The sequence below is a fragment of the Eriocheir sinensis genome, chromosome 2 (genome assembly GCF_024679095.1).
Source record: "Eriocheir sinensis breed Jianghai 21 chromosome 2, ASM2467909v1, whole genome shotgun sequence".
Taxonomy (NCBI): Eukaryota; Metazoa; Arthropoda; class Malacostraca; order Decapoda; family Varunidae; genus Eriocheir; species Eriocheir sinensis.
The window spans coordinates 17,737,149-17,760,120 of record NC_066510.1 but is presented as its reverse complement, the minus strand read 5'-3'; the positions used below and the strand labels follow the sequence as shown (position 1 = coordinate 17,760,120).

Here is a 22,972-nt window from a genome sequence, read left to right as displayed (position 1 = left end):
GAACTGTGGATCGGGAAAACATGAATAGATGAAAAAAAAATCTATAAACACGAAAAAAGACGTCATTACTTGTACAGTCATAACTACAAGATATATTTCTCAAGTTTGTGAAGATGAACAGGTCAAACAAGCAGTAATGTGTGTTTGCGGGTGTGTGGTGGTAGGGTGGGGGGAAGGGTGTAAGAGAGAGCTGCTGGTTGGTTCGTGAGATGGTTTGTTTCATCCATCCATCCATCCATCCCCTTGGGCTTGGGTGTTTGACTCCATCTCCGCCCTTATCACCACATGTCGTATTAGTCTTCCCGTAACTTCCTCGGGTTTCCCATTTCGGAACACCTCGCTCCTGTTATTGCTTTCTATATGGTTACACGTGTATTTACCCGACTTCTGGGAAAAATAAATAATAGTCTTTTTTGCATCTCTCTCTCTCTCTCTCTCTCTCTCTCTCTCTCTCTCTCTCTCTCTCTCTCTCTCTCTCTCTCTCTCTCTCTCTCTCTCTCTCTCTCTCTCTCTCTCTCTCTCTCTCTCTCTCTCTCTCTCTCTCTCTCTCTCAAATGCTAGAAACAGACACAGATATATATATATATATATATATATATATATAGATATATAGATATAGATATATATATAGATATATATAGATAGATAGATAGATAGATAGATAGATAGATAGATAGATAGATAGATAGATATAGATAGATAGATAGATAGATAGATAAAAAATAGATAGATAGAAAAATAGATAGAGAAGGATATCATAACAAGACCCCTTTTTCCAATAAGTTGTGAAAATGAACTGACAACACTCTGGAGATCCCTGTTGCTGTGCTCTTTCTGACAATGGATAACGCAATTACGCTAAAAAAAGATAATGTAGGGGGACGTATGCGTAGCCATGGAAACCAATAGGAAAAATTCAAGTTCTAAAATGGAATCGGCAAAATGCAATAGGATGCAGTTAAGTTCAAGAATGAGGAAATCGCTACAAAAAAAAAAGAAAAAAAAAAAGACAGGCCCACGAATAGGGTAGTGAATGAATGGAACAAATGTAGCAGACAATTCACGTAGCTGATGCAGATACGACTTAGAACTGATTGAGGAGAGTTATAAGTGGAAAGGAAAGTTTGTGAATAAGTAACTCGAATAACAATAATAATAATAATAATAATAATAATAATAATAATAATAATAATAATAATAATAATAATAATAATAATAAGACTAACAAAAGGCCGTATGGGTGGCTCACCCATACGGCCTTTTGTTAGTCTTATTATTCTTGTGTATTCTTTGTTTCATATTGTGTTATTGTTTTTAGCGTGTGTGATACGTAATAACATGCACAAACACACAGATAGATAGATAAATCGATAGATAGGTAGGCAGAGAGAGAGAGAGAGAGAGAGAGAGAGAGAGAGAGAGAGAGAGAGAGAGAGAGAGAGAGAGAGAGAGTCAAGTTGGTCGGATGTACTCGCTATCACCCAGTTATTAGGACATTGTCAGCTGTACCGTGTGTCAGTACCGTGCTGGTCCCAGAGTGTATCCACGAATCCTTCACACACACACACACATACACACACGTACATAACACCACACACACACATACACACACACACACACACAAGCTCAGGTATTACAGAGGCTCGTCGGTCGTCCAGGTGGGAATGCCCGGCTCTATATCGTATACTAACTCTTGTGTCGCTAAGGTTATATATTTGTTTTTTATTTTTAGTGTTTGTTTACCTATGTTTGTTTGTCTCTGCATATTCCTTTGTGTGTTTATTTATTCGTTTTGCCTATTTACTTGTTTGCCTGTTTGTCTTTTTGTGCCCATTTCAGCCCTGTCATATAATGCTTTAGCTTCCTGATGTGTTATTTATTATTTATGCTGTTCTACATGTGTGTGTGTGTGTGTGTGTGTGTGTGTGTGTGTGTGTGTGTGTGTGTGTGTGTGTGTGTGTGTGTGTGTGTGTGTGTGTGTGTGTGTGTGTGTGTGTGTGTGTGTGTGTGTGTGTGTGTGTGTGTGTGTGTGTGTGTGTATCTGTGTGTGTGTGTGTGTTTACAACAAAGGAGACAGCTCAAGGGCACACAAAAAGGAAACAATAATAAAAAAAAGCCCGCTACTCACTGCTCCTATAAAAAGAATCAAAAGAGGTGGCCGAAAGAGAGGTCAATTTCGGGAGGAGAGGTGTCCTGATACCCTCCTCTTGAAAGAGTTCAAGTCGTAGGCAGGAGGAAATACAGATGAAGGAAGATTGTTCCAGAGTTTACCAGCGTGAGGGATGAAAGAGTGAAGATGCTGGTTAACTCTTGCATAAGGGGTTTGGACAGTATAGAGATGAGCATGAGTTCAAAGTCGTGTGCAACGGGGCCGCGGGAGTGGGGGAGGCATGCAGTTAGCAAGTTCAGAAGAGCAGTCAGCGTGAAAATAGCGATAGAAGATAGAAAGAGAGGCAACATCGCGACGGAATTTTAGAGGTAGAAGACTATCAGTAGGAGGAGGAGAGCTGATGAGACGAAGAGCCTTAGATTCCACTCTGTCCAGAAGAGCTGTGTGAGTGGAGCCCCCCCACACGTGAGATGCATACTCCATACGAGGGCGGACAAGGCCCCTGTATATGGATAGCAACTGTGCGGGGGAGAAGAACTGGTGGAGACGATACAGAACGCCCAACCTCGAGGAAGCTGATTTAGCGAGAGAGGAGATATGAAGTTTCCAGTTGAGATTTTGAGTTAAGGATAGACCGAGGATATTTAGTGTTGAAGAAGGTGACAGCTGAGTGTTGTCGAAGAATAGGGGATAGGTGTTTGGAAGATTGTGTCGAGTTGATAGGTGGAGAAATTGAGTTTTTGAGGCATTGAAGGACACAAGGTTCCTTCTGCCCCAATCGGAAATGATAGCAAGGTCTGAGGTTAAGCGTTCTGCAGCTTCCAGTCTGGAGTCGTGTACTTCCTGTTGGGATGGCCTTCTTTTGAAAGAAGTTGAATAATGCAGAGTGGAGTCGTCGGCGTATGAGTGGACAGGACAGTTTGTTATGGAAAGAAGATCATTGATGAATAACAGGAAGAGAGTGGGTGATAGGACAGAGCCCTGTGGAACACCACTGTTGATAGGTTTAGGGGAAGAACAGTGACCGTCTACCACCGCAGAGATAGAACGGCCGGAAAGGAAACTGGAGATAAAGGAACAGAGAGAGGGATAGAATCCGAAAGAGGGCAGTTTAGAAAGCAAAGACTTGTGCCAGACTCTATCGAAGGCTTTCGATATGTTTAGCGCAACTGAGAGAGTTTCACCGAAACTGCTAAGAGAGGATGACCAAGAGTCAGTTAAGAGAGCAAGAAGATCGCCAGTAGAACGCCCCTTGCGGAACCCATACTGGCGATCAGATAGAAGGTTAGAAGTGGAAAGGTGCTATTGAATCTTCCTGTTAAGGATTGATTCAAAAGCTCTAGATAGACAGGAAAGTAAAGCTAAAGGGCTTCTTAGACACAGGCTGTACAAAGGCATACTTCCAGCATAAAGGAAAGGTAGATATTGATAGGCAGAGACGAAAGAGTTTGACCAGGCAGGGTGTCAGCACGGAAGCACAGTTTTTAAGGACAATAGGAGGCAGGTCCATAAGCCTTCTGAGAGTTGAGGCCAGAGAGGGCATAGAAGACATCATTCTTAAGAATCTTAATAACAGGTATGAAAGAGTCAGAAGGGAGATGAGTAGGAGGAATATGCCCAGAATCGTCCAGGGTGGAGTTCTTTCAGAAAGTTTGAGCGAAGAGTTCAGTCTTAAAGATAAATGAGAAGGCAGTACTCCCGTCAGGGTTAAGGAGAGGAGGGAAGAGGAAGAAGTGAAATTGGTGGAGATATTTTTGGCTAGGTGCCAGAAGTCACTGGAAGAATTAGAAGAAGCAAGGTGGTGACATTTTCTATTGATGAAAGATGTTTTGGTAAGTCGGAGAATAGATTTGGCACGATTCCGGGCTGAAATGTAAAGTTCATGGTTAGAAGGTGTGTGTGTGTGTGTGTGTGTGTGTGTGTGTGTGTGTGTGTGTGTGTGTGTGTGTGTGTGTGTGTGTGTGTGTGTGTGTGTGTGTGTGTGTGTGTGTGTGTGCAGACAACGAGTCGCACTGACCCTGCATGGTGCACATTTTTATCTATTTATCCCAAGTAGACCATGATAGCGCCGTCCTCCTTTTAAAGCCCTACAGCCTTCCCTTGGCCTGGTACAGCGGTCTCATTGGCCCACTTACGATCATGGCACAACAGACAACTACATATTCATTTGTTTATTTGTATCTTTATTGATTTAAATGATTTTATTCACCAAAGAACCTGACATTTCTTCCGCATAAAAGACCTTTTCTGTCAACTTTTCCAGAATATATAAGTTGATAACACTGTTGCTCTCTTCCCCTGAACAAACGAATACTCTTTCTAGTGTTCATATCAACAACATTTTTTATTGATGTAGGGTATTATATATTCCTTCTGTAATCCTTCTGCACATATTTCAGTTACTTAAATTTTTGAGTAACATATAGCGATAGGCCGGGATTGACAGTGTTTTTTGCATTTATGTATTTATTTTTCATTCCACTTTGCACATATTCCAGTTAAATGATTTCGTGAGTGACATGTTGGGCTTATCAACAGTGTTTTATGTATGTATTTTTTTTTATATCACTCATTACACATTCTTGTTACGTGATATCGCGAGTGACATGTCGGGATAAGTCTTCACCATAACTACGTCTTCCCAGGTCACACTTTCCCGTTCCCTCCAGCCCCGGGGCAGCAGGAGTCGCGGGAGGGATGTGGCCCTTGCGTGGCGGCGGCGGCGGCGTGGCGGGGCGCTTCACGCTACTGCTGCTGAGCCTTCTGCTGTGTGTCCACCTGTCCCTGGCGGTCAGTATCACACCCCGGCCATATGACACTGAAAAGAGATATCTGGCCGTCAGTAACACACCACGGCCACATGACACGAGATAAATGTGCAATATTTCTTTATCAAATAAGCTTTATTTTCTTTTATTTTCTTGATCCTCATAAAGTTAACTTAGGACCCAGGGAGATACATTCCTTCCCCTTATTTCCATATAGTTCCCTTTCCCTTTATCCTCTTTATACATCCACTCTTCTTCTCTGCAAATTCATCCCCACTCACCTTTCTCACTTTCTCTACCTTCCACTCTCCTCCTCTGCCAGCATTTTCTTCCTTCCCTCTACTCATTTCAAGCCTTAATTTATCTCCTCTTCCCCCCTCCCTTTTTTCCGTCCCCGCCATCCACTCTCCTCCTCTGCCAGCATTTTCTTCCTTCCCTCTACTCATTTGAAGCTTAACTTTGTTCCCCCCTTCCGCTGTTTCTCGCCTTCCTTTCCATCTACTCTCCTCTTTTACCATTACTTCTTCCTTCCCTCTACTCTTTTGAAGTTTTCCTCATCACTATCTTTGCTTGTCTCTCGTCCAGCTCATCAGCTCGCTGGATTCAATAGTGGATAAAGTCAAGCAGAGAATCGACCTCAAGCTTCCCATGGTCTTCTCCTCCACCACCAGCCGCCCGCCGGTGATCGTGTACAGCAGAGGCGGCAGAGGCCGAGCGAGAGGCTCCAACGCTGGCCTGACACGTGAGTTACCCATCTAATGTATATCTCCCTTTCCACACTGAAAGAAAACGTGCTGTCAAAGCGTTAACAGGTGCAATACGAGAAGAACTAAGGTTAGTGGTCTTAGACGCTTCTGGCTCTCACTTTAACTATTTCTAAAGGTCGAAAAGGGAGTCAATCGGGTCATATTGAGTGTTTTTGTAAGTTCTTGGTACAGAAGAAGGGTCAAACTATCAACTAAACTACTCCTGGAAATTACCCAAACTCCTACGAAAGCCTTGTCAAATAAGTGTGCTTGGGCGCCGAAACGTTTAAGAATACGGCCCTAAGTGTTAACAGATTCCGTCCCTCATGACTGGTTATGATATACAGTTTCAGGCACCAGGTGTTGAGTGCAAGAAAATAATGAAGGTGACGGGGAAAATTATGCAAGTTCTTTTTTTACTTCTCTGTTGAGTTAGATTGTTTTAGTCGCATGGGATTTGACAATATAATATCTTTGGGATTAATATTTCTGTCTGCTTGTTTGTCTGTCTCCCTCTCTCTCTCAGGGGGGCGCGGCAACAGCAGGGGCAGGGGCGGGGGCTGGGGCGTGGCAGGCCGGGGCAAAGAGCAGGACGCAGGGGAGGCAAGGCACGCAGTGGCAAGCAACGTGTACACCGACCCTGTGTACACGCCCACACATAACGTACACACGCCCACGGCCACTGTGCACACGCCTCCACGAGGAGCTCAGGTGACGCCTACCTGTCCGGGTCCCTTCGGCCTCTACCCACACCCACAGGTAAGAGTGATGAAGGGTTGTCACCTTTATTATTATTATTATTATTATTATTATTATTATTATTATTATTATTATTATTATTATTATAGTCTTAGTTTCTGTAGTTGTTGCTGTTGTTTTTGTTGTACTGATAGCAGTAGCAGTAGCAGGAGCAGTAGTAGAAGCAGTAGTAGGTGTTATTGGTTATATTGTATAGTGGTGGTATTTACAGACACAAACTCCCTACCACCATTACCCCACCATCACCTCCACCCCCACCCCCACCACTGCACCACCACCACCACCATCATCAAGGTTTAAGGGACCATCACCACTACCACCACCACATCCTCTTCACAAACTCCTCCTCTCCCTCCCCAGGACTGCTCTAAATACATCACCTGCAACTGGGGGAAGGGCACGGTCATGTCCTGTGGGCCGGGCACACTCTTCAACCCCGCCATCAGCAACTGCGACTGGCCCTACGCCTTCACGTGCAGCGCAACCCCCCTCCATCCCCCGACACCCCAGCCTACCCCACAACCCCAGTTCATCCCACCAGGCCACAGAAGGAAGCCTCAAGGACGTGGTGGACCCCCCGGGCAAATAGGACGTAATGCAGTGGTGGGGGTGAACAGAAACAGCCCCCCAGGACACAACAAAACTCCCCCAGGGCAAGGTGGCACTCCCCCAGGACACGGTGGCACTCCCCCAGGACACGGTGGCACTCCCCCAAGACACGGTGGCACTCCCCCAGGACAAAGTGGCACTCCTCCAGGTCACGGTGGCAGCCCCCCAGGACACAGCGATTCCTCTCTAGGGTCCATATCATCTCTGTTTGGAAGTGTGAGTTAATGTCTGCGTTTGTCTTACACGTAGTAATCAGTGCGGGAGACGGACGCACAGAGTTATAACTTACAATAAAGAAGAAGAGGAAATGAAAGGTACAGAAGACAGTTTGTAGGAATAGGCAAGCAGCACAAAAGGGAATGTTTAGGAATAGAGTAATAACGGTAAAACAGATACATAAACAAATCTAAAATAAGACGTTCCCGTATCTCTTACTCCCTTATTCAAAAGTTTCCGCTCTTTATCACCTGCGACGCCCTTAGGGGACAGAACTTGTGAGATCCGCGGCCAAGTCAGTGACGGGGACTATCGGCGGGCTGGCGACGCAGGGCCACCTCAGTATCAATAGTGCTCTGGATCAGGTCAGTGGAGGGGGTAGTAGTAGTAGTAGTAGTAGTAGTGGTGTAAAGTCCAACAATAGCCTAACCTTAGCATCCTCTTCTCCCGCCGCCTCCTCCCTCAGCTGGGCCACACCTATAAGCGGACCAAGGCCAAGGGCAAGAGTCTCCTGAAGAAGTATGGACTCACGGACACGGCGGCGCTCTGCTTGCGGCCCGACGGCGTCTTCGCCTACCCCAAGGTGAGGGAGAGAGAGAGAGAGAGAGAGAGAGAGAGAGAGAGAGAGAGAGAAAACAAAGAAAACCACTCACGCACTTCATTTTGATCTAGGACTGCGCTAAATTCGTCAACTGCTGGAGAGGCCGACCCAGTCTTCAGCCGTGTGCTCCTGGGACGCTCTTCAACGCGGCCAAGGGCGTGTGTGACTTCCCCTCTAAAACAGTCTGTACCAAAGCGAAAAAGTCCCAACCGAGTGAGTAATATACTGCCATTCCGCCACTTACCCACCCGAACACACAGTAAACACCCTAATTAACCAATGGGGGACTTTCAAGGCACTGTATTTATCGAATCTTTTGTAAGGAATAATGTCGCTAGCTCCAGACAGAAGGACCGATAACGATAGCACTGCCCTCTACATTAAGTATCTTCGAAAGTAACCCATTAAGTATAAGTTTTCCAATCACATAAACTCATATATCTGTATTTATTCAATGCTCTTATATGGTTCAAATCACGAGTAGCTAATGATCTGCTCACGCTCTCCTTCCTTTCCCTATGCACACAAAAAGACAACCGTTAATAAAGAAATAAAGAATAGAAAAAGAACAAATCTAACTTCAGCTTGTGTACCTCCTTACGCTCTACCTCCTTTCCCTATGCATATACAAAAATCAACTAAGTACTCTTTTATACGGGCAGTGGCTAGCGGGCTTTTTTTCCCTCAATTATTTCTTTGCCCTTTACTGTAAAAAAATGTTGGTAAGGAATTCATGTTATTAGGGTAGAGGAGGTTACCCGCTTCCCCGCCAAGCTAACGTAACCTAATGCTCCTCATGTTGAAGGCGCCGCCAGCGTGTCGTACGTCGTCCCTCCTCCCTCGGGGCAGAGCATTCGACTGAGGGGAAGTGACGTGCCCTGGGCTGGATACGTGCAGGTAAGTAGCAATCCTCAAAGGTGTGGAGTAGGTGTTAATCATGCATGGTTCGTAATAAAGGTGTGTTTCTCTCATATTCACAGGTATTAATGAATTATAGTTACTTATGTCAGGTGTATTGCTCTGATTAGGCAGGTGAGGAGAGGTGTGGCGTAGGTGTTAATCATGGTTCGTAATCAAGGTGTGTCTCTGATTGGCCAGGTGAGCGAAGGTGGAGGAAAGTGGCAGATGGTGGCGGACGAGGAGGGACGCTGGACCATGGCCGAGGCCTCGGTGGTGTGCAGGAGTCTGGGCTTCTCGAGGTGAGGGCCATGGAAGGAAGAGAAGGATAGAGGAAGGAAGAATGGAAGGAGGGGAAGAGACCTAAAAAAACGATGGTGAAAAGAGTCTGGGTTTCGTGAAATAAAGGGCAAGAAAGAGAGGGAAGAATAAAGGGATGAAGAGAGGGAAGGGTAGGGAAGAAACCTCAAAATTAAACCTTAGAAAGTGAAGAGGGATTTAATCTTTGTTATTGATTATGCTCTCCAAATACTCCTACTATCCCTATTATTACTCCTCCTTCTCCTCCTCCTTCTCCACCACCACCACCACCACCACCATCACCATCACAATTACTATCTAACACCACCCTCATATGAGCTCCATCCCACAGATCCATCACACAGTTCTTCTATAGTTCCCCTTTGCAACCCTTCAACACATATTTTACCAGGGGCGCCGAGACAGTTTCCCAGGGCGCGGTGTTTGGGCTCCTGCCGGGATACAGTGCCGGTGTGAAGGCCGTGGTCTGCCAGGGACATGAGGAACAGCTGACGGAGTGCCAACTGACCACAGGCACGAGGGAGAACTTGGAAAGGACTGTTGTGGGTGAGTGAGTGAGAGGCGAAAGGTGAATGAGAAGGAGGAGGAGCAAGAGGAGCAGGAGGAGCAGGAGGAGGAGGAGGAGGAGGAGGAGGAGGATTACTGAAGGTGGAAAGGTAAGTGCATAATAGATTTGTGGTGGATTTATACAAGATTTTATGCAGTTTGGGAATTTTGTTTTGTGCATTGCCTTCTTTTCTCTTTCTTTCTCGCATTCTTTCTCTCTTATTTTCTTTTCTTTTATTTATTTATCTCCTTTCTTTCTTTCTTTCTCCCTCCTTCTTCCTTTCTTGCTTTCTCTCTTTCTTCTTTTTTTCCTTTCTCTCGCACTCAATCTTTTTTACGATATATTAATACAATCTTATTTTTGGTGTTCAGTCTTGGGATATATATGTCTCTCTCTCTCTCTCTCTCTCTCTCTCTCTCTCTCTCTCATGGCCACGATCTCGACAGGTGTGCAGTGCGTGAGGAACTGGGTGTCGGAGTGCAAGGTGGGGGGCGTGAGGTGGGGGGACAAATGTTACTACGTGGACACCTCCTCGCCCCCCACCACCCACGCCCACGCCAGGGATGGGTGTGTCTCCAAGGGCGCCAGACTGCTCTCCATCACGTCACAGGTCAGTGTGGGGGGCAGAGGGAAGGAGGTGGGGGGAGAGGGGAAGGGGAAAGGGGGAAGTGTTTATCTGTGTTTTTTTTATTTGTTTTTATTTCGTCTGTTGGTTTTGGTGGGGAGTGTGTGTGTGTGTGTGTGTGTGTGTGTGTGTGTGTGTGTGTGTGTGTGTGTGTGTGTGTGTGTGTGTGTGTGTGTGTGTGTTTTGATTTTTCTTGATATTATTTTTTTTCAATGTTTTCTTCCTTTTCTTTCTTCTTTTTCTTGTTATCAATCCGTTTCTTCTTCCTTTATCTTTTTCTGCTCTTTTTCTTTTCTTTTCCTTTTTTTTTCTTATCAATCCTTTTCTTCCTTTTTCTCTTTCCTTTCTTCTTCATCATCTCTTTTCTTGTTACAAATCTTTTTCATGTAGTGTTTTTGTCTTTCCTATTCTACTCTCTTTCTCCTTTTCTCTGATTTTACGTATTTATCCGGTTTTATAGACGTGAGTGCATTATTCCTTTTTTTTCATTCGTTTATATCTTCTTTCCTTCTTTCGTTTATTGATTTTGGCAGCGTGCATCTTGTGCCTGACTTGTTTTTTCTTCCCCTTTGTTATCCTTTGTTCTCTTTACATATCATTATTCCCCTGATTCTGCATACTCATGTCTTTCTCTCTATCTGTGTTTTCCCTTACCCCTTTTTTTTCTTTGTTTTTGTTTCTATCACTGACTTTTTTTTATTTATTCATTCCTGTTCCAATTTCTGTACACTCATCTTCCTCCCTCTGTCTGTCTGTCTTCGTGCGCATGAGATTCCCTTTTTTTGGTTATATATTTCTTTCTTATATTGATTTTGGCAGCGTGCGTGTTGTCTTTTGCGTTTTTTCTTTCCCTTTGTTATCCTTTATTCTCTTTATATATCATTATTCCCATGCTTCTGCTTACTCCTGTCTTTCTCTCGATCTGTGTCTTCCTTACCCCGAATTCTCTATGGTCTTCTTTTTCTATCTACTTCGTGCATGAATTTTCTTTATCTTCTCCGCCTTTTTCTTCAGTTTATTGATCTTACTATTGTATGTGTGTCTTTTAGGCCGTGACTGACTTCGTGAATACATTTCCTTTATTATTTTCATTGTTTTCTTCAGTTTCATGGTCTTGCTATTGTGCGTGTGTGTCTTTTAGGCCGTGAATGATCTCGTGTATACATCTTCTTAATTTTCTTTCATATTTTCCGTCATTTTCTTCATAGCGTGTGTCTGTTAGCCCGTGAGTGACTTCGTGTATACATGTTCTTTTCTTTCCTTCATATTTTCCTTCAGTTTCTTCAGTGCGTGTTCCCTAAGGCCCGAGAGTGACTTCTTGTCTACATGCTCTTTATTTTCCTTCATATTTTCCTTAAGTTTCTTCAGTGCGTGTTCCCTAAGGCCCGAGAGTGACTTCTTGTCTACATGTTCTTTATTTTCCTTCATATTTTCCTTAAGTTTCTTCAGTGCGTGTGTTTCCTATAGGCCGAGAATGACTTCGTGTCCGACTTGCTGTCCTCGTTGGCCGGGGACACCACAGGCTTCCACACGGGCGGCGTCAGGACCCAGGTGTTCGACGACGTGTTTTGGGTCTGGCAGAACACCTCCACGTTGCCCACGCCGGACCTGGCCTTTTCCAAGTGGTGGCCAGGTGAGTGGATGTGGATGGGGAGTGCGGGAGGGGGGCAGGTGTGGTGGTAGTAGTAGTAGTGGTAGTAGTAGTAGTAGTAGTAGTAGTAGCAGTAATGGTAATAATAATAACGCCAACAGTAGCATAATGATAATAGTTTGGGTTATGGTGGATGTGGTGGCGGTGGTGATGGTGCATGGTGTTGGGTGTTGAAGGTGAAGGTGATGGTTGGAGGTGGTGGTGGAAGTGGTAATGATGTTCGATGTTGAAGGTGAAGGTGTTGTTGCGTGGAGGTGAAGGTGGCGGTGGTGGTGCAGACAGTGGCCAACAACCCTTCTTATTCTGTCCAGTCACGTGTTTGCTTCTCCCAGGGTGGAACGTGACCGACGGGAGGGGAACGGGAGGGGCGAGGACGGCGGCGGGGGGAGGCAGTGGCGGCGGTGGTGGTGTGTCGGGGGCGGCTGCCGTGTCGGGGAACAAGTGCGTGGTTCTCAAGGACAACTTCCCTATTACGCAGGGGGGCGAAGGGGGAGACGCGCCCGCAGAGTACTTTTTCTGGCAGGTACTGTACACATAAGGATCTTTGCCTTACCGTCATGCTCCGATACATTTAATCGACTATACATATTTGGAGGTGTTTTAATATTTTCATCGAGCTACATGCAAACCTCTTTTTTTTCTTTCCTTTCCTTTTCAAGAGTAGTAAATATACGCCTGTTCTTTTTATATTCTCTCAGCTGACTGACTGCGAGGAAAAACTCCACTTCGTATGCGAGACGGAAAAGCTGGACGTGGGTAAGTGCAGGATCATGGTTGGTTTAGGCCAAGTGTGTGTTCGTGTGTGTGCGTGGGAAGGTGTGTGTGTGGCTAGGGAGTGTGAGGGGGGTACGCGGAACTGTAGGAGAGTGGCAGAGGGTATAAGCAGGAGGTGGAAACTTCTACAGGGGTGAGTGTACGCCTTGAATTCAGGTGTTTATCCTTACCTAGCAACTGTATATTAATATCTCATTCTCCTATAGCGGGGAATGGATATGAAAAAGATAAGAAGTTTAGAGACTGAAGGAAGTACTTTGTGAAAGTTCCTTGAAGAAAGTAAGATGAGGGAAGAGGTGATAGAGGAAAGGAGGAAGAAGAACGCGAACATTACCCATGAGAAGCCCTGTTCATCTTCTCTGTGGGTTTGGAAAATGGTCGTAATGGGAGCCCGATACCTTTAAAAATATGGACCTCTTTGTAATCGGTTATATATTCAATAAAAATGGCTCTCATCCGCTTGACAGGTAATGTGTATTTGTTCTGTTCTGGTTCCTCTAACGTTGAGTATAAGGGTTAAGTTGGCAAGTCAGTCGGGTGTTTAGTCAGCAGCCAAGCAGTAAGTTCTGTAAGTGTGATAGCCAACTTGTACTGACGGACCATCCCAAGTTAGTAGTATTTATTCATGTCATGGAAACTTTTTGTTCTCTGGAATATTATAAAGGTGAGGTGTAATGTTTAATATGTCAAACTTAATATTTTCTACGTACTTTACTCTTCATGCTTAAGTTCTGTTTTCATGTTGACAGTTTTTATTTTGGGATTTCATTTTGACTGCGACTTTAATCTTTACGCTTCAGCTTCCTTTATTTTACTATTTATTATTATTTTTTTTCTTCTGTTTATGTTTTAGCTTTTATTTATATTTTGACGGTTTGATTTTTCATGCTTAACCTCAATTTTCAACTGTATATTTTCTTTACTCATACGATTTTTAAATGGAATATTGACTTCGGGTTTCTGGACACACCATCACACGTTTTCCTTGTATGAGCATCGATTCGCATGTCAAGTTCATAATTTATTCTCGGACGCACCTAACTCACCCTAACACCTGCCCCGCTTCGCTTCGTCAGGCTGCGTGCTGGAGAGGGGCGTCAACTACACAGGGGCGGCCAGGGTGACGGGGAAGGGCGAGGCTTGTTTGCCCTGGGACCACCACTCGCTGCGGCTGAAAGTGAGGGACCTGCTGCCCCACCAACCCCTCCTCGAAAACTACTGCACTAATCCTGATGGTGACGACTTTCCTTGGTGCTTCACAGGCCAGGGCAGAGCCAGCGTGTGCGACATCCCGAGGTGATTACAAAGGCACTTACATACATCTAACCTCTGACATAATTGAAAGCTTTAAATGGAAGTTAAATGTATATAATGGATGAGGGGACTTTGGTGAACAGCCCACTCTCAGGAGATGCCATGTGTGAGCTGTCTGGCCTCTTGTAGTCTTCTAATATCTTTGTGTATCATGATATACTGCCTGAGAGGGAGAAAGGAGGGATAGGCCTTTCAGTTGCAACTTCATCTGACTCTTTCCCAGGTGTGAGAGGCAGACGATGGTGGAGGAGGAGTGCGGGGCCGACAAGTTCAGGTGTGCCTCAGGTGACTGTGTGAACGGCGTCTGGTACTGCGATGGCCACCAGGTACGGTTAACAATGCACCTTCTGTCTCCTTGTCTCTCAACCTGTCTTGCTTTACATCCATTTCCTATCGATCAAAACGCGTACAGTTCTGAGGATGCTAATATTTTCCTTTCTCGTCTAGTCCATTCTCTGTTTCTATTTCATTCAAGAACAAGAATCGTGCTTTTTGTGCTTGACGGATGAGAATGATCAGGACGTAACTAATCTAATTCAACTAACGGGCTTTATCTTTTATTATTATCCTTAAGCTGCTTTCGTTACTGTAAAAATACATCTCCCAGGACTTTCAAGTTGACTCAAACAAGATGGACTGCATGCGTGAAGACTTATACCCCTCGCTGGACAGATACGCTACGACTCACAAACTCACTCTCACTCACTCTCACACTACCTTTCTCCCCCTTTCTCACTTACACTCTCACTCTATCTCAGGACTGCGAGGACGGTAGCGATGAGGTAGACTGCCGGGACTACAGCCTCGGGTTCAGCAAGAGCGTGAACCAGAAGCTGACGGGGCGGGAGGTGGAGAAGTGGCTCTACACCCTGAAGACCACGTGTGCCGCCCGCTGCGTCCAGGCCAAGAACTTCGTGTGCATGTCCTTCAACTACCAGTGAGTTCAAGGTGTCTTGGGTGGGGGAGTGAGTGAGGGGGGAGGAGGGAGGAGGGAACGTAAACACCCCTTTCCTCTCTCTCTTCCTTGACCTTTAAGTGTCCCTCTGTGCTATCTGTTCTTCCCTTAACTTTTCTTCTCCTGTATTTTTCCTCTTTAATTTTCTTTTTTTCTTCCCCTCTAAACATTCCTCACGCATTTTCCTCTTCTTCTTCTAGATATTTCCCTTCCCACGTAGCCTGCTTCCCTTCCATTATACTCTCCTCACATTCCACTCCTCGTTTTCTCCTCACTCGTGTCTCACCCTCCTATATTGCTTTCCTTTTCACGCCCTTCCCTCTGCATCTACCCTTCTTACGCATCTTTCTTCCTATTATTACCACATCAACCACACTTGTCCACTTCGTTCTTCGTATACTTATATTTATCCATTTCCTAACATTCTCTGCTCTCCGCTACGCTTCAGATAGTCCGAACGTATCTTTCTCCCATTTACTACCACCCTAACCGCATGCGTCGACTTAGTTCTTCGTAAGCATATAACATTCCATCTCCTAAAGCTCCTTCCTCTTCGCTACCCATCAGGCAGTCCTCGGAGACCTGTGTTCTGAGTGGCAGCACCGTGAGTCGCTCGGGCGGGCTGGAGGAGGCGCCGGGCTGGGAGTACTACGAGATGCACACCCACGCTATGGATTGCACCGCCAGCTTTGTCTGTGGCGACGGCCTGTGTCTGAACTCTACGCAGGTGTGTTTGTGTGTGACCTCAGTGTGTGTTGATTTTGCTGCCGTTGGTTGGGTTGCTGTTTGTTTCTGCTGGTTTTGTTTTTCCTGCTTTTTCCTTTTTCGATTTCTTCTTCAATTTTTTTTTTTTTCACCCTTCCTCCACGTTCGCCGCCGCCCCGCCGCCCCCGACGACATTTCAGTAGTCTATAGTTTATTTGTGAGACCTTTCTTGGTGTTTATCTTGCCTGCTGCTGGGGGTGTTTTTGTTTCTGAAGCTCCTGATGTTTTTCCTTCTTCAACTTCTCCAATCCTCCTTTTTCCCCATTGCACCTCCTCCTCCTCCGCCTCCGCCTCCGCCGCCGCCGCCCCTGACGACACTGCAGTAGGCCATAGTTTATTTATGTACCGATATTTACACAGTCAATAAAGATGAGCGAGCCCGAACTTGCTCCATGTACGCACTTCTGCTTAATTTAACTGACAGTGCATGTCATTGTGGGTGAGGGGGTGAGGGGGTGCGGGGCGGACGTGGTACTAATGCCGCAGCAGCTGTCTTGTTCTGTCTTTTTGTTCTTATTCGTAGTTGACTGTAGTGAGGATCGGCAGAACAGACTACTAAAAGACGCGTTGCCTCACTATTAACACGAAATAGAATCTTTGTTATCTGGTTTCTTGATTGCACTTTGTACTCTCAAATGTAACTACTATTACTACGACTACTACGCCTCCTACTATACTACCACCACCAGCACTACTACTACTACTACTACTACTACTACTACTACTACAAATACTACTACAGCGGTGTGACGGCCGGAGGGACTGCAAGGAGGGGGAGGACGAGGATGGCTGTCAGGACGATATCAACTTCGCCGTTCGCCTGGTCAACGGGTCTTCGCCGAATGAGGGTCGAGTCGAGGTCAGAGGTGGGCGAGTGTGACCTTACTTATGCCTCTGTCTGTCTGTCTGTCTGTCTGTCTGTCCGTCTTGAAAAATTTTGAAGTCATACAGACATTTTAAAAGTGTTTATAAGTAAGATTAAGTATAAAGAAGTATTTTTGTCTGTAGGAGGGAAGGAGGAGGAGGAGGCACACCCTTGAAAATAACCTGTCTTGAGTGTGTGTGTGTGTGCGTGTGTGTGTGTGTGTGTGTGTGTGTGTGTGTGTGTGTGTGTGTGTGTGGTGACCGTGCCCTTCGCCTCTCTCTGCAGCCTTCGGTCGTTGGGGCGCGGTGTGTGATGACATGTGGGGTATGCTGGAGGGCGACGTGGTGTGTCAGTCCCTCGGCTTCCACCTCGGCGCCAGGGAAGTGTTTCTCAACTCGTAGTAAGTATTGGCACCTCCTCATACCTCAAACACATCTCCTCACACCGTGGCTCTCCTTGACTCCTCCTTCACTCGTACTTATGTTCTTCTTTCTCTATGTACGTTTTCTCTTTGTATATCTCACTTCTCCCCACACTGAAGATTAAAGATTTATTTCTGTTTTCTTTCCACTTCTGCCTGCCTTTTCTTCTTCTTTACTTCTCTAACTCCTTAACATTCACGAAGCACCATGTTACTTTTCCTCTGTCCATATTTAATAGATATCTTTTCTTGGGGGTACGTCAGAGTAAGAGCAAGATGTAACAAAACAAGACGTCAGATCCGTTTCATTCCCTAACCAAAATCCTCTTTTTTTCCTTTCCTCCTCTCTCTTAAAGCTTCGGCTCAGGAGGTCTCCCATACCTGATGGATGATCTCAACTGCAAGGGCAACGAGGCTACGCTTGCCGAGTGTGACTTCGCGGGCTGGGGCGAACACGACTGTCGGGCAGCACAGGTAACGAGGAGGTGATGAAGGCGACACTCTAACGCCCCTGTATTGTTTTCAGAAGCAGCGTGTTGTTAGACATTTCCATATATATCAACTTTTTACCTTTCGACTATTTCCATTTCGGACACAGGTCCATATTCTCAAACCTTTCGGGGCTAACTCACCCAAATTTGTTCATAAGGCTTTCGTAGAAGTTATTGTGTTGATTTCCATGGGTAGTTTTATGAGACTAGGGATAGTTTTACAAGGCATCTGCACCATGAATGTGATAACACTCATGAGAACCCGATTTATCTTTTTTGTGGCCTTGGGAAATGTCTGTTGTGGGCGCCGAAAGGGTCTAAGAATACGGGCCACAGTACGAAGCTAAAGCTCTTTTAATTCAGCCTCGTGTGTATCCTTAGGAGGTGTCGGGAGTGCGTTGCTTCACGGAGGGGGACGAGTGCGGGCGTGACCAGTGGCGGTGTAATAACGGGAGGTGTGTGGAGATCACCTTCCTCTGCGACACCGTAGACGACTGCCGCGACTCATCCGACGAGGACAGAGCCATGTGCGAGGTGAGCTGCTGGCGAGGTGCTGGATGGAGGTGCCCCCAAACCAAGACCCAGACCAAGTGATTCGTTCTTTGTTGTATCCATTTTATCACTGACCCTCTTCTTACAGTCGCCAATGGAAGTCCGGTTGGTTGGGGACGAGGAGCCCGGCCGCGGCGCCTCCGAGGGCAGGGAAGGGACGGCCATGACATCAGGCCGTGTGGAGGTCCGCTACTTGGGCATGTGGGGCACCGTGTGTGATGACGACTTCGGCTTCGAGGAGGGGCATGTGAGTAGGAGGGTTCGTTAGCGTGAGTGGGTTCAAATCCTGTGTGGTGGAGATTAGTGGAGTTCGATAAGTTTAAGAGGCGAGAGAAAAGGGAGTTATTGAAAGGATATTTCAAGGTTTATCTTTTTTACGTGCCTCTTTCTTTCTTCCCCAGTCAATCGATCTATTTTCTACCTACCTACCTATCTACCTACCTATTAATATATCTACCTCTCTTGGCTAACTGTAAACACCCATATCGATCAAACTATAGCTACGGTACATCAACTGCATTTTCTCCCTTCCTCCATCTATTTATCTACCTACCTACCTAATAAGTACCTATCTTTCTCTATCTCCCTCTCTTGGTTAACTGTAAACACCCGTATCAATCAGGCCATACGTGACATCTACTGCAGGTGCTGTGTCGCATGATGGGGTGGGAGCGAGCCGTGCACGTCTACAAGAACAATACGTATGGCCCAGGGACAGGCTCCATCTGGCTCGACGACCTCCGCTGCATCGGCTACGAGTCTTCGGTGGAGGATTGCCAGCACATGCCGTGGGGACTCAGCAACTGCGAGCACAACGAGGACGTGGGTCTCCAGTGCACCAATGACACCGTCCCCACCGACGCCACCGACTCCTCTTCCTTAGACCCTGTTGGCTCGTCCCCGGAGGTTCGTTATGAGAGAGAAAGAAGGAATGAGAGCTTTAACGTCACCATTATTTTCGTTCATTATTCTTAAGAGTGAATGATTCGGATAGCAACCAAGGATGCAGTGTCAGTTTTCCTCTGTCTTCTCTTCCCCCTTCTTCTCCCCCCCTCCTTCTCCTCTCACTTGGTCATTCTCACAGTTGCCTGCAGCGGGTGAAGGAGATCCGTCACCCGCCACGCCCACCGAGGCCCTGCCAGAGACTTGCGGCCGGAGGGTGGTGGAGGACAACCCGATGGCCCCGATCATGGAAAAGCCCAAAATCGTGAGCGGCCACACACCCCTGCCCGGCGCTCACCCCTGGATGGTACGAACGGGGGGACACTTTACGGAGTTTAGCTCAGGAAGTGACATCTGGCAACCCCCCATGTAGCTTTAAGAGAAATATCCAATCCGAGTGTTTGTCTTACATAAACAACATTAGACGTATCTTAAATCAGCGTAGATCAAAGGCATTTCCTCTTCTAACTCTCTCCCTCTCTCTCTCTCCCTCGCAGGTGGCAATTTACCTGCGCACGAAGACGGGGCCGAAGCAGAGCTGTGGCGGCGCCGTTCTGAGCGAGGATGTGGTGCTGACGGCGGCTCATTGCGTCGTCAAGTACCCGCCCTCCACCTACATACTGAAGATCGGCGACTTCAACGTGGAGGTGCTCGAGTAGTAGTAGTAGGAATAGGCACAGGAGTAGGAGTAGGAGTAGGAGGAGGAGTAGGAAGAGGAAGAGTAGTAGGAGGAGGAGGAGCAATGTGTTTAATTTTCATGTAGGTTTCCTCTTGTAAATATCCACATCATTCATTTCTTTATTCATTCATTCATTTCTGTTTATTCATTTCCCTTTTTTGCATTTCGCTGAGCACTTTTAATTATTCTGTATACCTTTTTTACCCTTTATTTTTAGTTAACTCTTTTTTGCCCATTTCTCTCTCTCTCTCTCTCTCTCTCTCTCTCTCTCTCTCTCTCTCTCTCTCTCTCTCTCTCTCTCTCTCTCTCTCTCTCTCTCTCTCTCTCTCTCTCTCTCTCTCTCTCTCTCTCTCTCTCTCTCTCTCTCTCTCTCTCTCTCTCTGTGTGTGTGTGTGTGTGTGTGTGTGTGTGTGTGTGTGTGTGTGTGTGTGTGTGTGTGTGTGTGTCTGTCTGTCTGTCTCTCTGTCTGTCTGTCTGTCTGTCTGTCTGTCTGTCTCTCTCTCTCTCTCTCTCTCTCTCTCTCTCTCTCTCTCTCTCTCTCTCTCTTATACCGATCTATCCTCGCGGGTCTACAGGAGGAGGAGGAAGGGCAGCAGGAGTTCCGGGTGAGTTCCATCGCCATACACCCCAAGTTCGACAAGGGACCTTACCTCAACAACGACGTGGCTCTTCTGAGGATCAAGAGGAAGAACGGCAGAGGCATACAGTAAGCAGGACACCTTCGTGCTCTTATCTAGTCCTCGTGGGGGCATCCGAATATAGGTTAGGTCATATTATGGCATATCTTATACTTCCCTTATGGAGAGCAGTGACTAGCGTGCTTTTTTACTGTACCTTTTTTTCCCTTTGAGCTTTCTCCTTTGCAGTAAACAAACTAAAATCATAAACGGTGAGACGTCTCCATAAAAGCTGTGAAATTCTTATTCCCTAAACTGAGGAGGTAACGGTGACTTTCTCCTTTAAAGTGTGGAAAGTTGTCATTCTCTCAAGAGGTGCTGACTTAACGGTGTTCTTCCTTCTCTTGAGGTTTGGACGCAACGTGCAGCCCTTGTGTCTGGTGCCCTCCCGCTGGACCTACCCTTCCCTCCTCAACTGCACCGTGGCGGGATGGGGCAGCTTGGGAATCGCTCTTGGTACGTGGAGGTGGAGATTCTGGGTGTGATGGTAGAGAAAGTGATGAGGGTAGTGGTGGACAAAGAAGAGGTTAGATAGGTATAAATGGTGATTATGGTGGTGGTGGGGGTGGTGATGCTGGTGGTTGTAGAGACCGTGGTGGAGAGTGAAGAAAAAAGACAAGAAAGGTTTTGCCAAGTGATGGGGACAGTGGTGATTTGAAGGAGGAGGAGGAACCTATTTTGAAGATGAATAGATGGAAAAAAAACGTGAGAAAAACAGGTAAATACACATAAAACTTCTTTACAATAGCGTATGTACAAAATCTAAACCTTTTTCTGTGCTATACATTAAAAACACACCACAGCTCACACAGTATCCATATTGCGATGTAGAATAAAAAAACAAAAACATCAACCGACACTGATAATCTTATACGGTTTCGAGTTCTATATATTTTTTCCCTGGGCTCCCTCCTTCAGGATACTCCAAGGTGCTTCAGTCCGCCCTGCTGCCCATCCTGCCGCAGTCCACGTGTCAGGCCGATCACGTGTACGGCCCCACGAGGCTGACGGAGGGGATGTACTGCGCGGGGTACCTGGAGGGGGGCGTGGACACCTGCCAAGGGGACTCCGGGGGGCCCATGGTCTGCCTGGTTGAGGGTGTGTGTGTGTGTGTGTGTGTGTGTGTGTGTGTGTGTGTGTAACTTGATGGGCTTTCCATTTCTACTTGACGTATTGTTTTAATTCCTTTGTCTGTTCCCAATTGTAGGACTTCTCCTCCTCCTCTTCCTCTTTCCACTACTACTTCTAATTTTAATGATAATAACAATGATGATGAGAGGTAGAAACACAACGTAAGGACTCCCCTACACTGTCCCCCTTTACTTAAAACTTGTCCCCTTCCTTCCGGCAGGTCGTCACACGGTCGTGGGCATCACCAGCTGGGGCCACGGGTGCGCCAGACCCAACAAGCCAGGTGTCTACACCAAGCTCACCCACTACCTCTCCTGGCTCTACTCAAACCTGGGCTGATGCTCCTCCTAGGCTCCTCATATGTTACGCTTTGCTCTTTTATGAAGTACACCTACCCCTGAACTATCTATCACACGTTCAACACTTTCTTCTTAGTCGAGTTCATTGTAAGGAAAGACACACACATGAATTGGTTGGTGCTCCTCATGCGTCCCTATTTTTTCTGAAGTGTATGGGAGTGCTCATGCAATACAAATACTTCTGAACTATATCTTATCACTCGTCAAACACATTTCTTTCTTTGTCAGTTTCATTGAAATTAAGGACAGACATGGAATGGTAGATGCTCTTCATACGTCTCTCTTGCTCAAGTTTGTTTTGGGAATGTTCATGAAGTACAAATTCGTAGCCTACAAAGAATTATCATTTCTCTTACGCTTCTGCCTTTGTCAAGTCACAAGTGTATATAGAAGGTTCCGATAATAGTTATACATGAGCTGTCACGATTGCTGTGACTTTCCTTCCATCTCCCAACCATGCACTTTTGTATAGCCCTCTGACGCCTACGTAAGCAATCAGCTGAACCTGGAGACACACTCCTATAGGAAAAAAAAATGCACTAAGAAAGATAATCAGGATGTGGAGAATTAAAATAGGATCGTATAAACTGAAGCAGATGTATGAGTCCAAGAACGGGGAAAAATAAAGTTCAGTTCGAACAGTTATTCGGTAGAGTTACGATTGTAAAAGGACACACACACACACACACACACACACACACACACCCACCCACACTACTAGACAAATAAGGGGATACAGCTGTAAATAAATAAATATATATAAACAAAGGCAATAAACAAATAAATAGATGAATTAATATATGAATAAAAATGAATGTAGCTGTTAATAAATAAATGTATAAGCTGATATATCAATAAGTACGTTTTTTCCCTTCATTATTTAAAATGGGCTGCTAGAATTTAAACATAAACAAACATGGCCGCGGGGACACGAACGGCGGGAGACTCGCTCTAATTATCGTGCAGTGCTTGTGTTTAGCGACGCCTTGGGACCCACGGACACCCTATATAGTATTCCTGGACATCTGACGATAAATTCTGGTCTTCCTTATGACTCCACGCAGCCAGGAGGAGGGAGAAAGAGCGGAAAAGAGAGACGGACACGGGAGGATCAGGACAAGGAGCAGCACGGGTGGTAAGTACAGCCATGAACTTGTCTTTGTTTCCTTTTCCATCGTGCTCCTGATTATGGGAAGG

The 22,972-nt window shown here is 45.9% G+C and overlaps 1 protein-coding gene across 5 annotated transcripts; it reads left to right on the top strand.

The window, feature by feature from the left end:
- Positions 1-1,478: 1,478 nt before the first annotated feature.
- On the top strand, positions 1,479-22,622 carry LOC127000445 (uncharacterized). Of its 5 annotated transcripts, none has more exons than XM_050864183.1 (31): positions 1,479-1,658; positions 4,780-4,900; positions 5,464-5,620; positions 6,151-6,383; positions 6,744-7,208; positions 7,475-7,573; positions 7,675-7,791; positions 7,881-8,022; positions 8,615-8,706; positions 8,908-9,008; positions 9,419-9,573; positions 10,021-10,184; positions 11,667-11,832; positions 12,183-12,373; positions 12,549-12,606; positions 13,701-13,920; positions 14,162-14,264; positions 14,697-14,875; positions 15,461-15,620; positions 16,401-16,524; positions 16,809-16,923; positions 17,301-17,418; positions 17,817-17,969; positions 18,076-18,234; positions 18,633-18,893; positions 19,072-19,236; positions 19,427-19,576; positions 20,184-20,314; positions 20,635-20,741; positions 21,204-21,383; positions 21,637-22,622. In XM_050864183.1, the coding sequence occupies exons 2-31, from the start codon at positions 4,808-4,810 to the stop codon at positions 21,753-21,755; spliced, it is 4,677 nt and encodes a 1,558-aa protein (XP_050720140.1). In that variant the 5' UTR covers positions 1,479-1,658; positions 4,780-4,807; the 3' UTR covers positions 21,756-22,622. The 5 variants fall into 5 exon arrangements, with proteins under 5 accessions (XP_050720140.1, XP_050720133.1, XP_050720136.1 ...); XM_050864176.1 differs by having other exon boundaries at positions 4,756-4,900; XM_050864179.1 differs by having other exon boundaries at positions 1,479-1,706; positions 4,756-4,900.
- The last annotated feature ends 350 nt before the right edge of the window (positions 22,623-22,972 follow it).

Bases quoted from the DNA above. Each gene is read 5' to 3' on its own strand.
- LOC127000445 (XM_050864183.1), top strand. From the start codon at position 4,808: ATGTGGCCCTTGCGTGGCGGCGGCGGCGGCGTGGCGGGGCGCTTCACG. The intron at 7,209-7,474 runs GTGAGTTAATGT...CGACGCCCTTAG, and splicing joins TATCATCTCTGTTTGGAAGT to GGGACAGAACTTGTGAGATC. The intron at 14,876-15,460 runs GTGAGTTCAAGG...GCTACCCATCAG, and splicing joins TGCATGTCCTTCAACTACCA to GCAGTCCTCGGAGACCTGTG.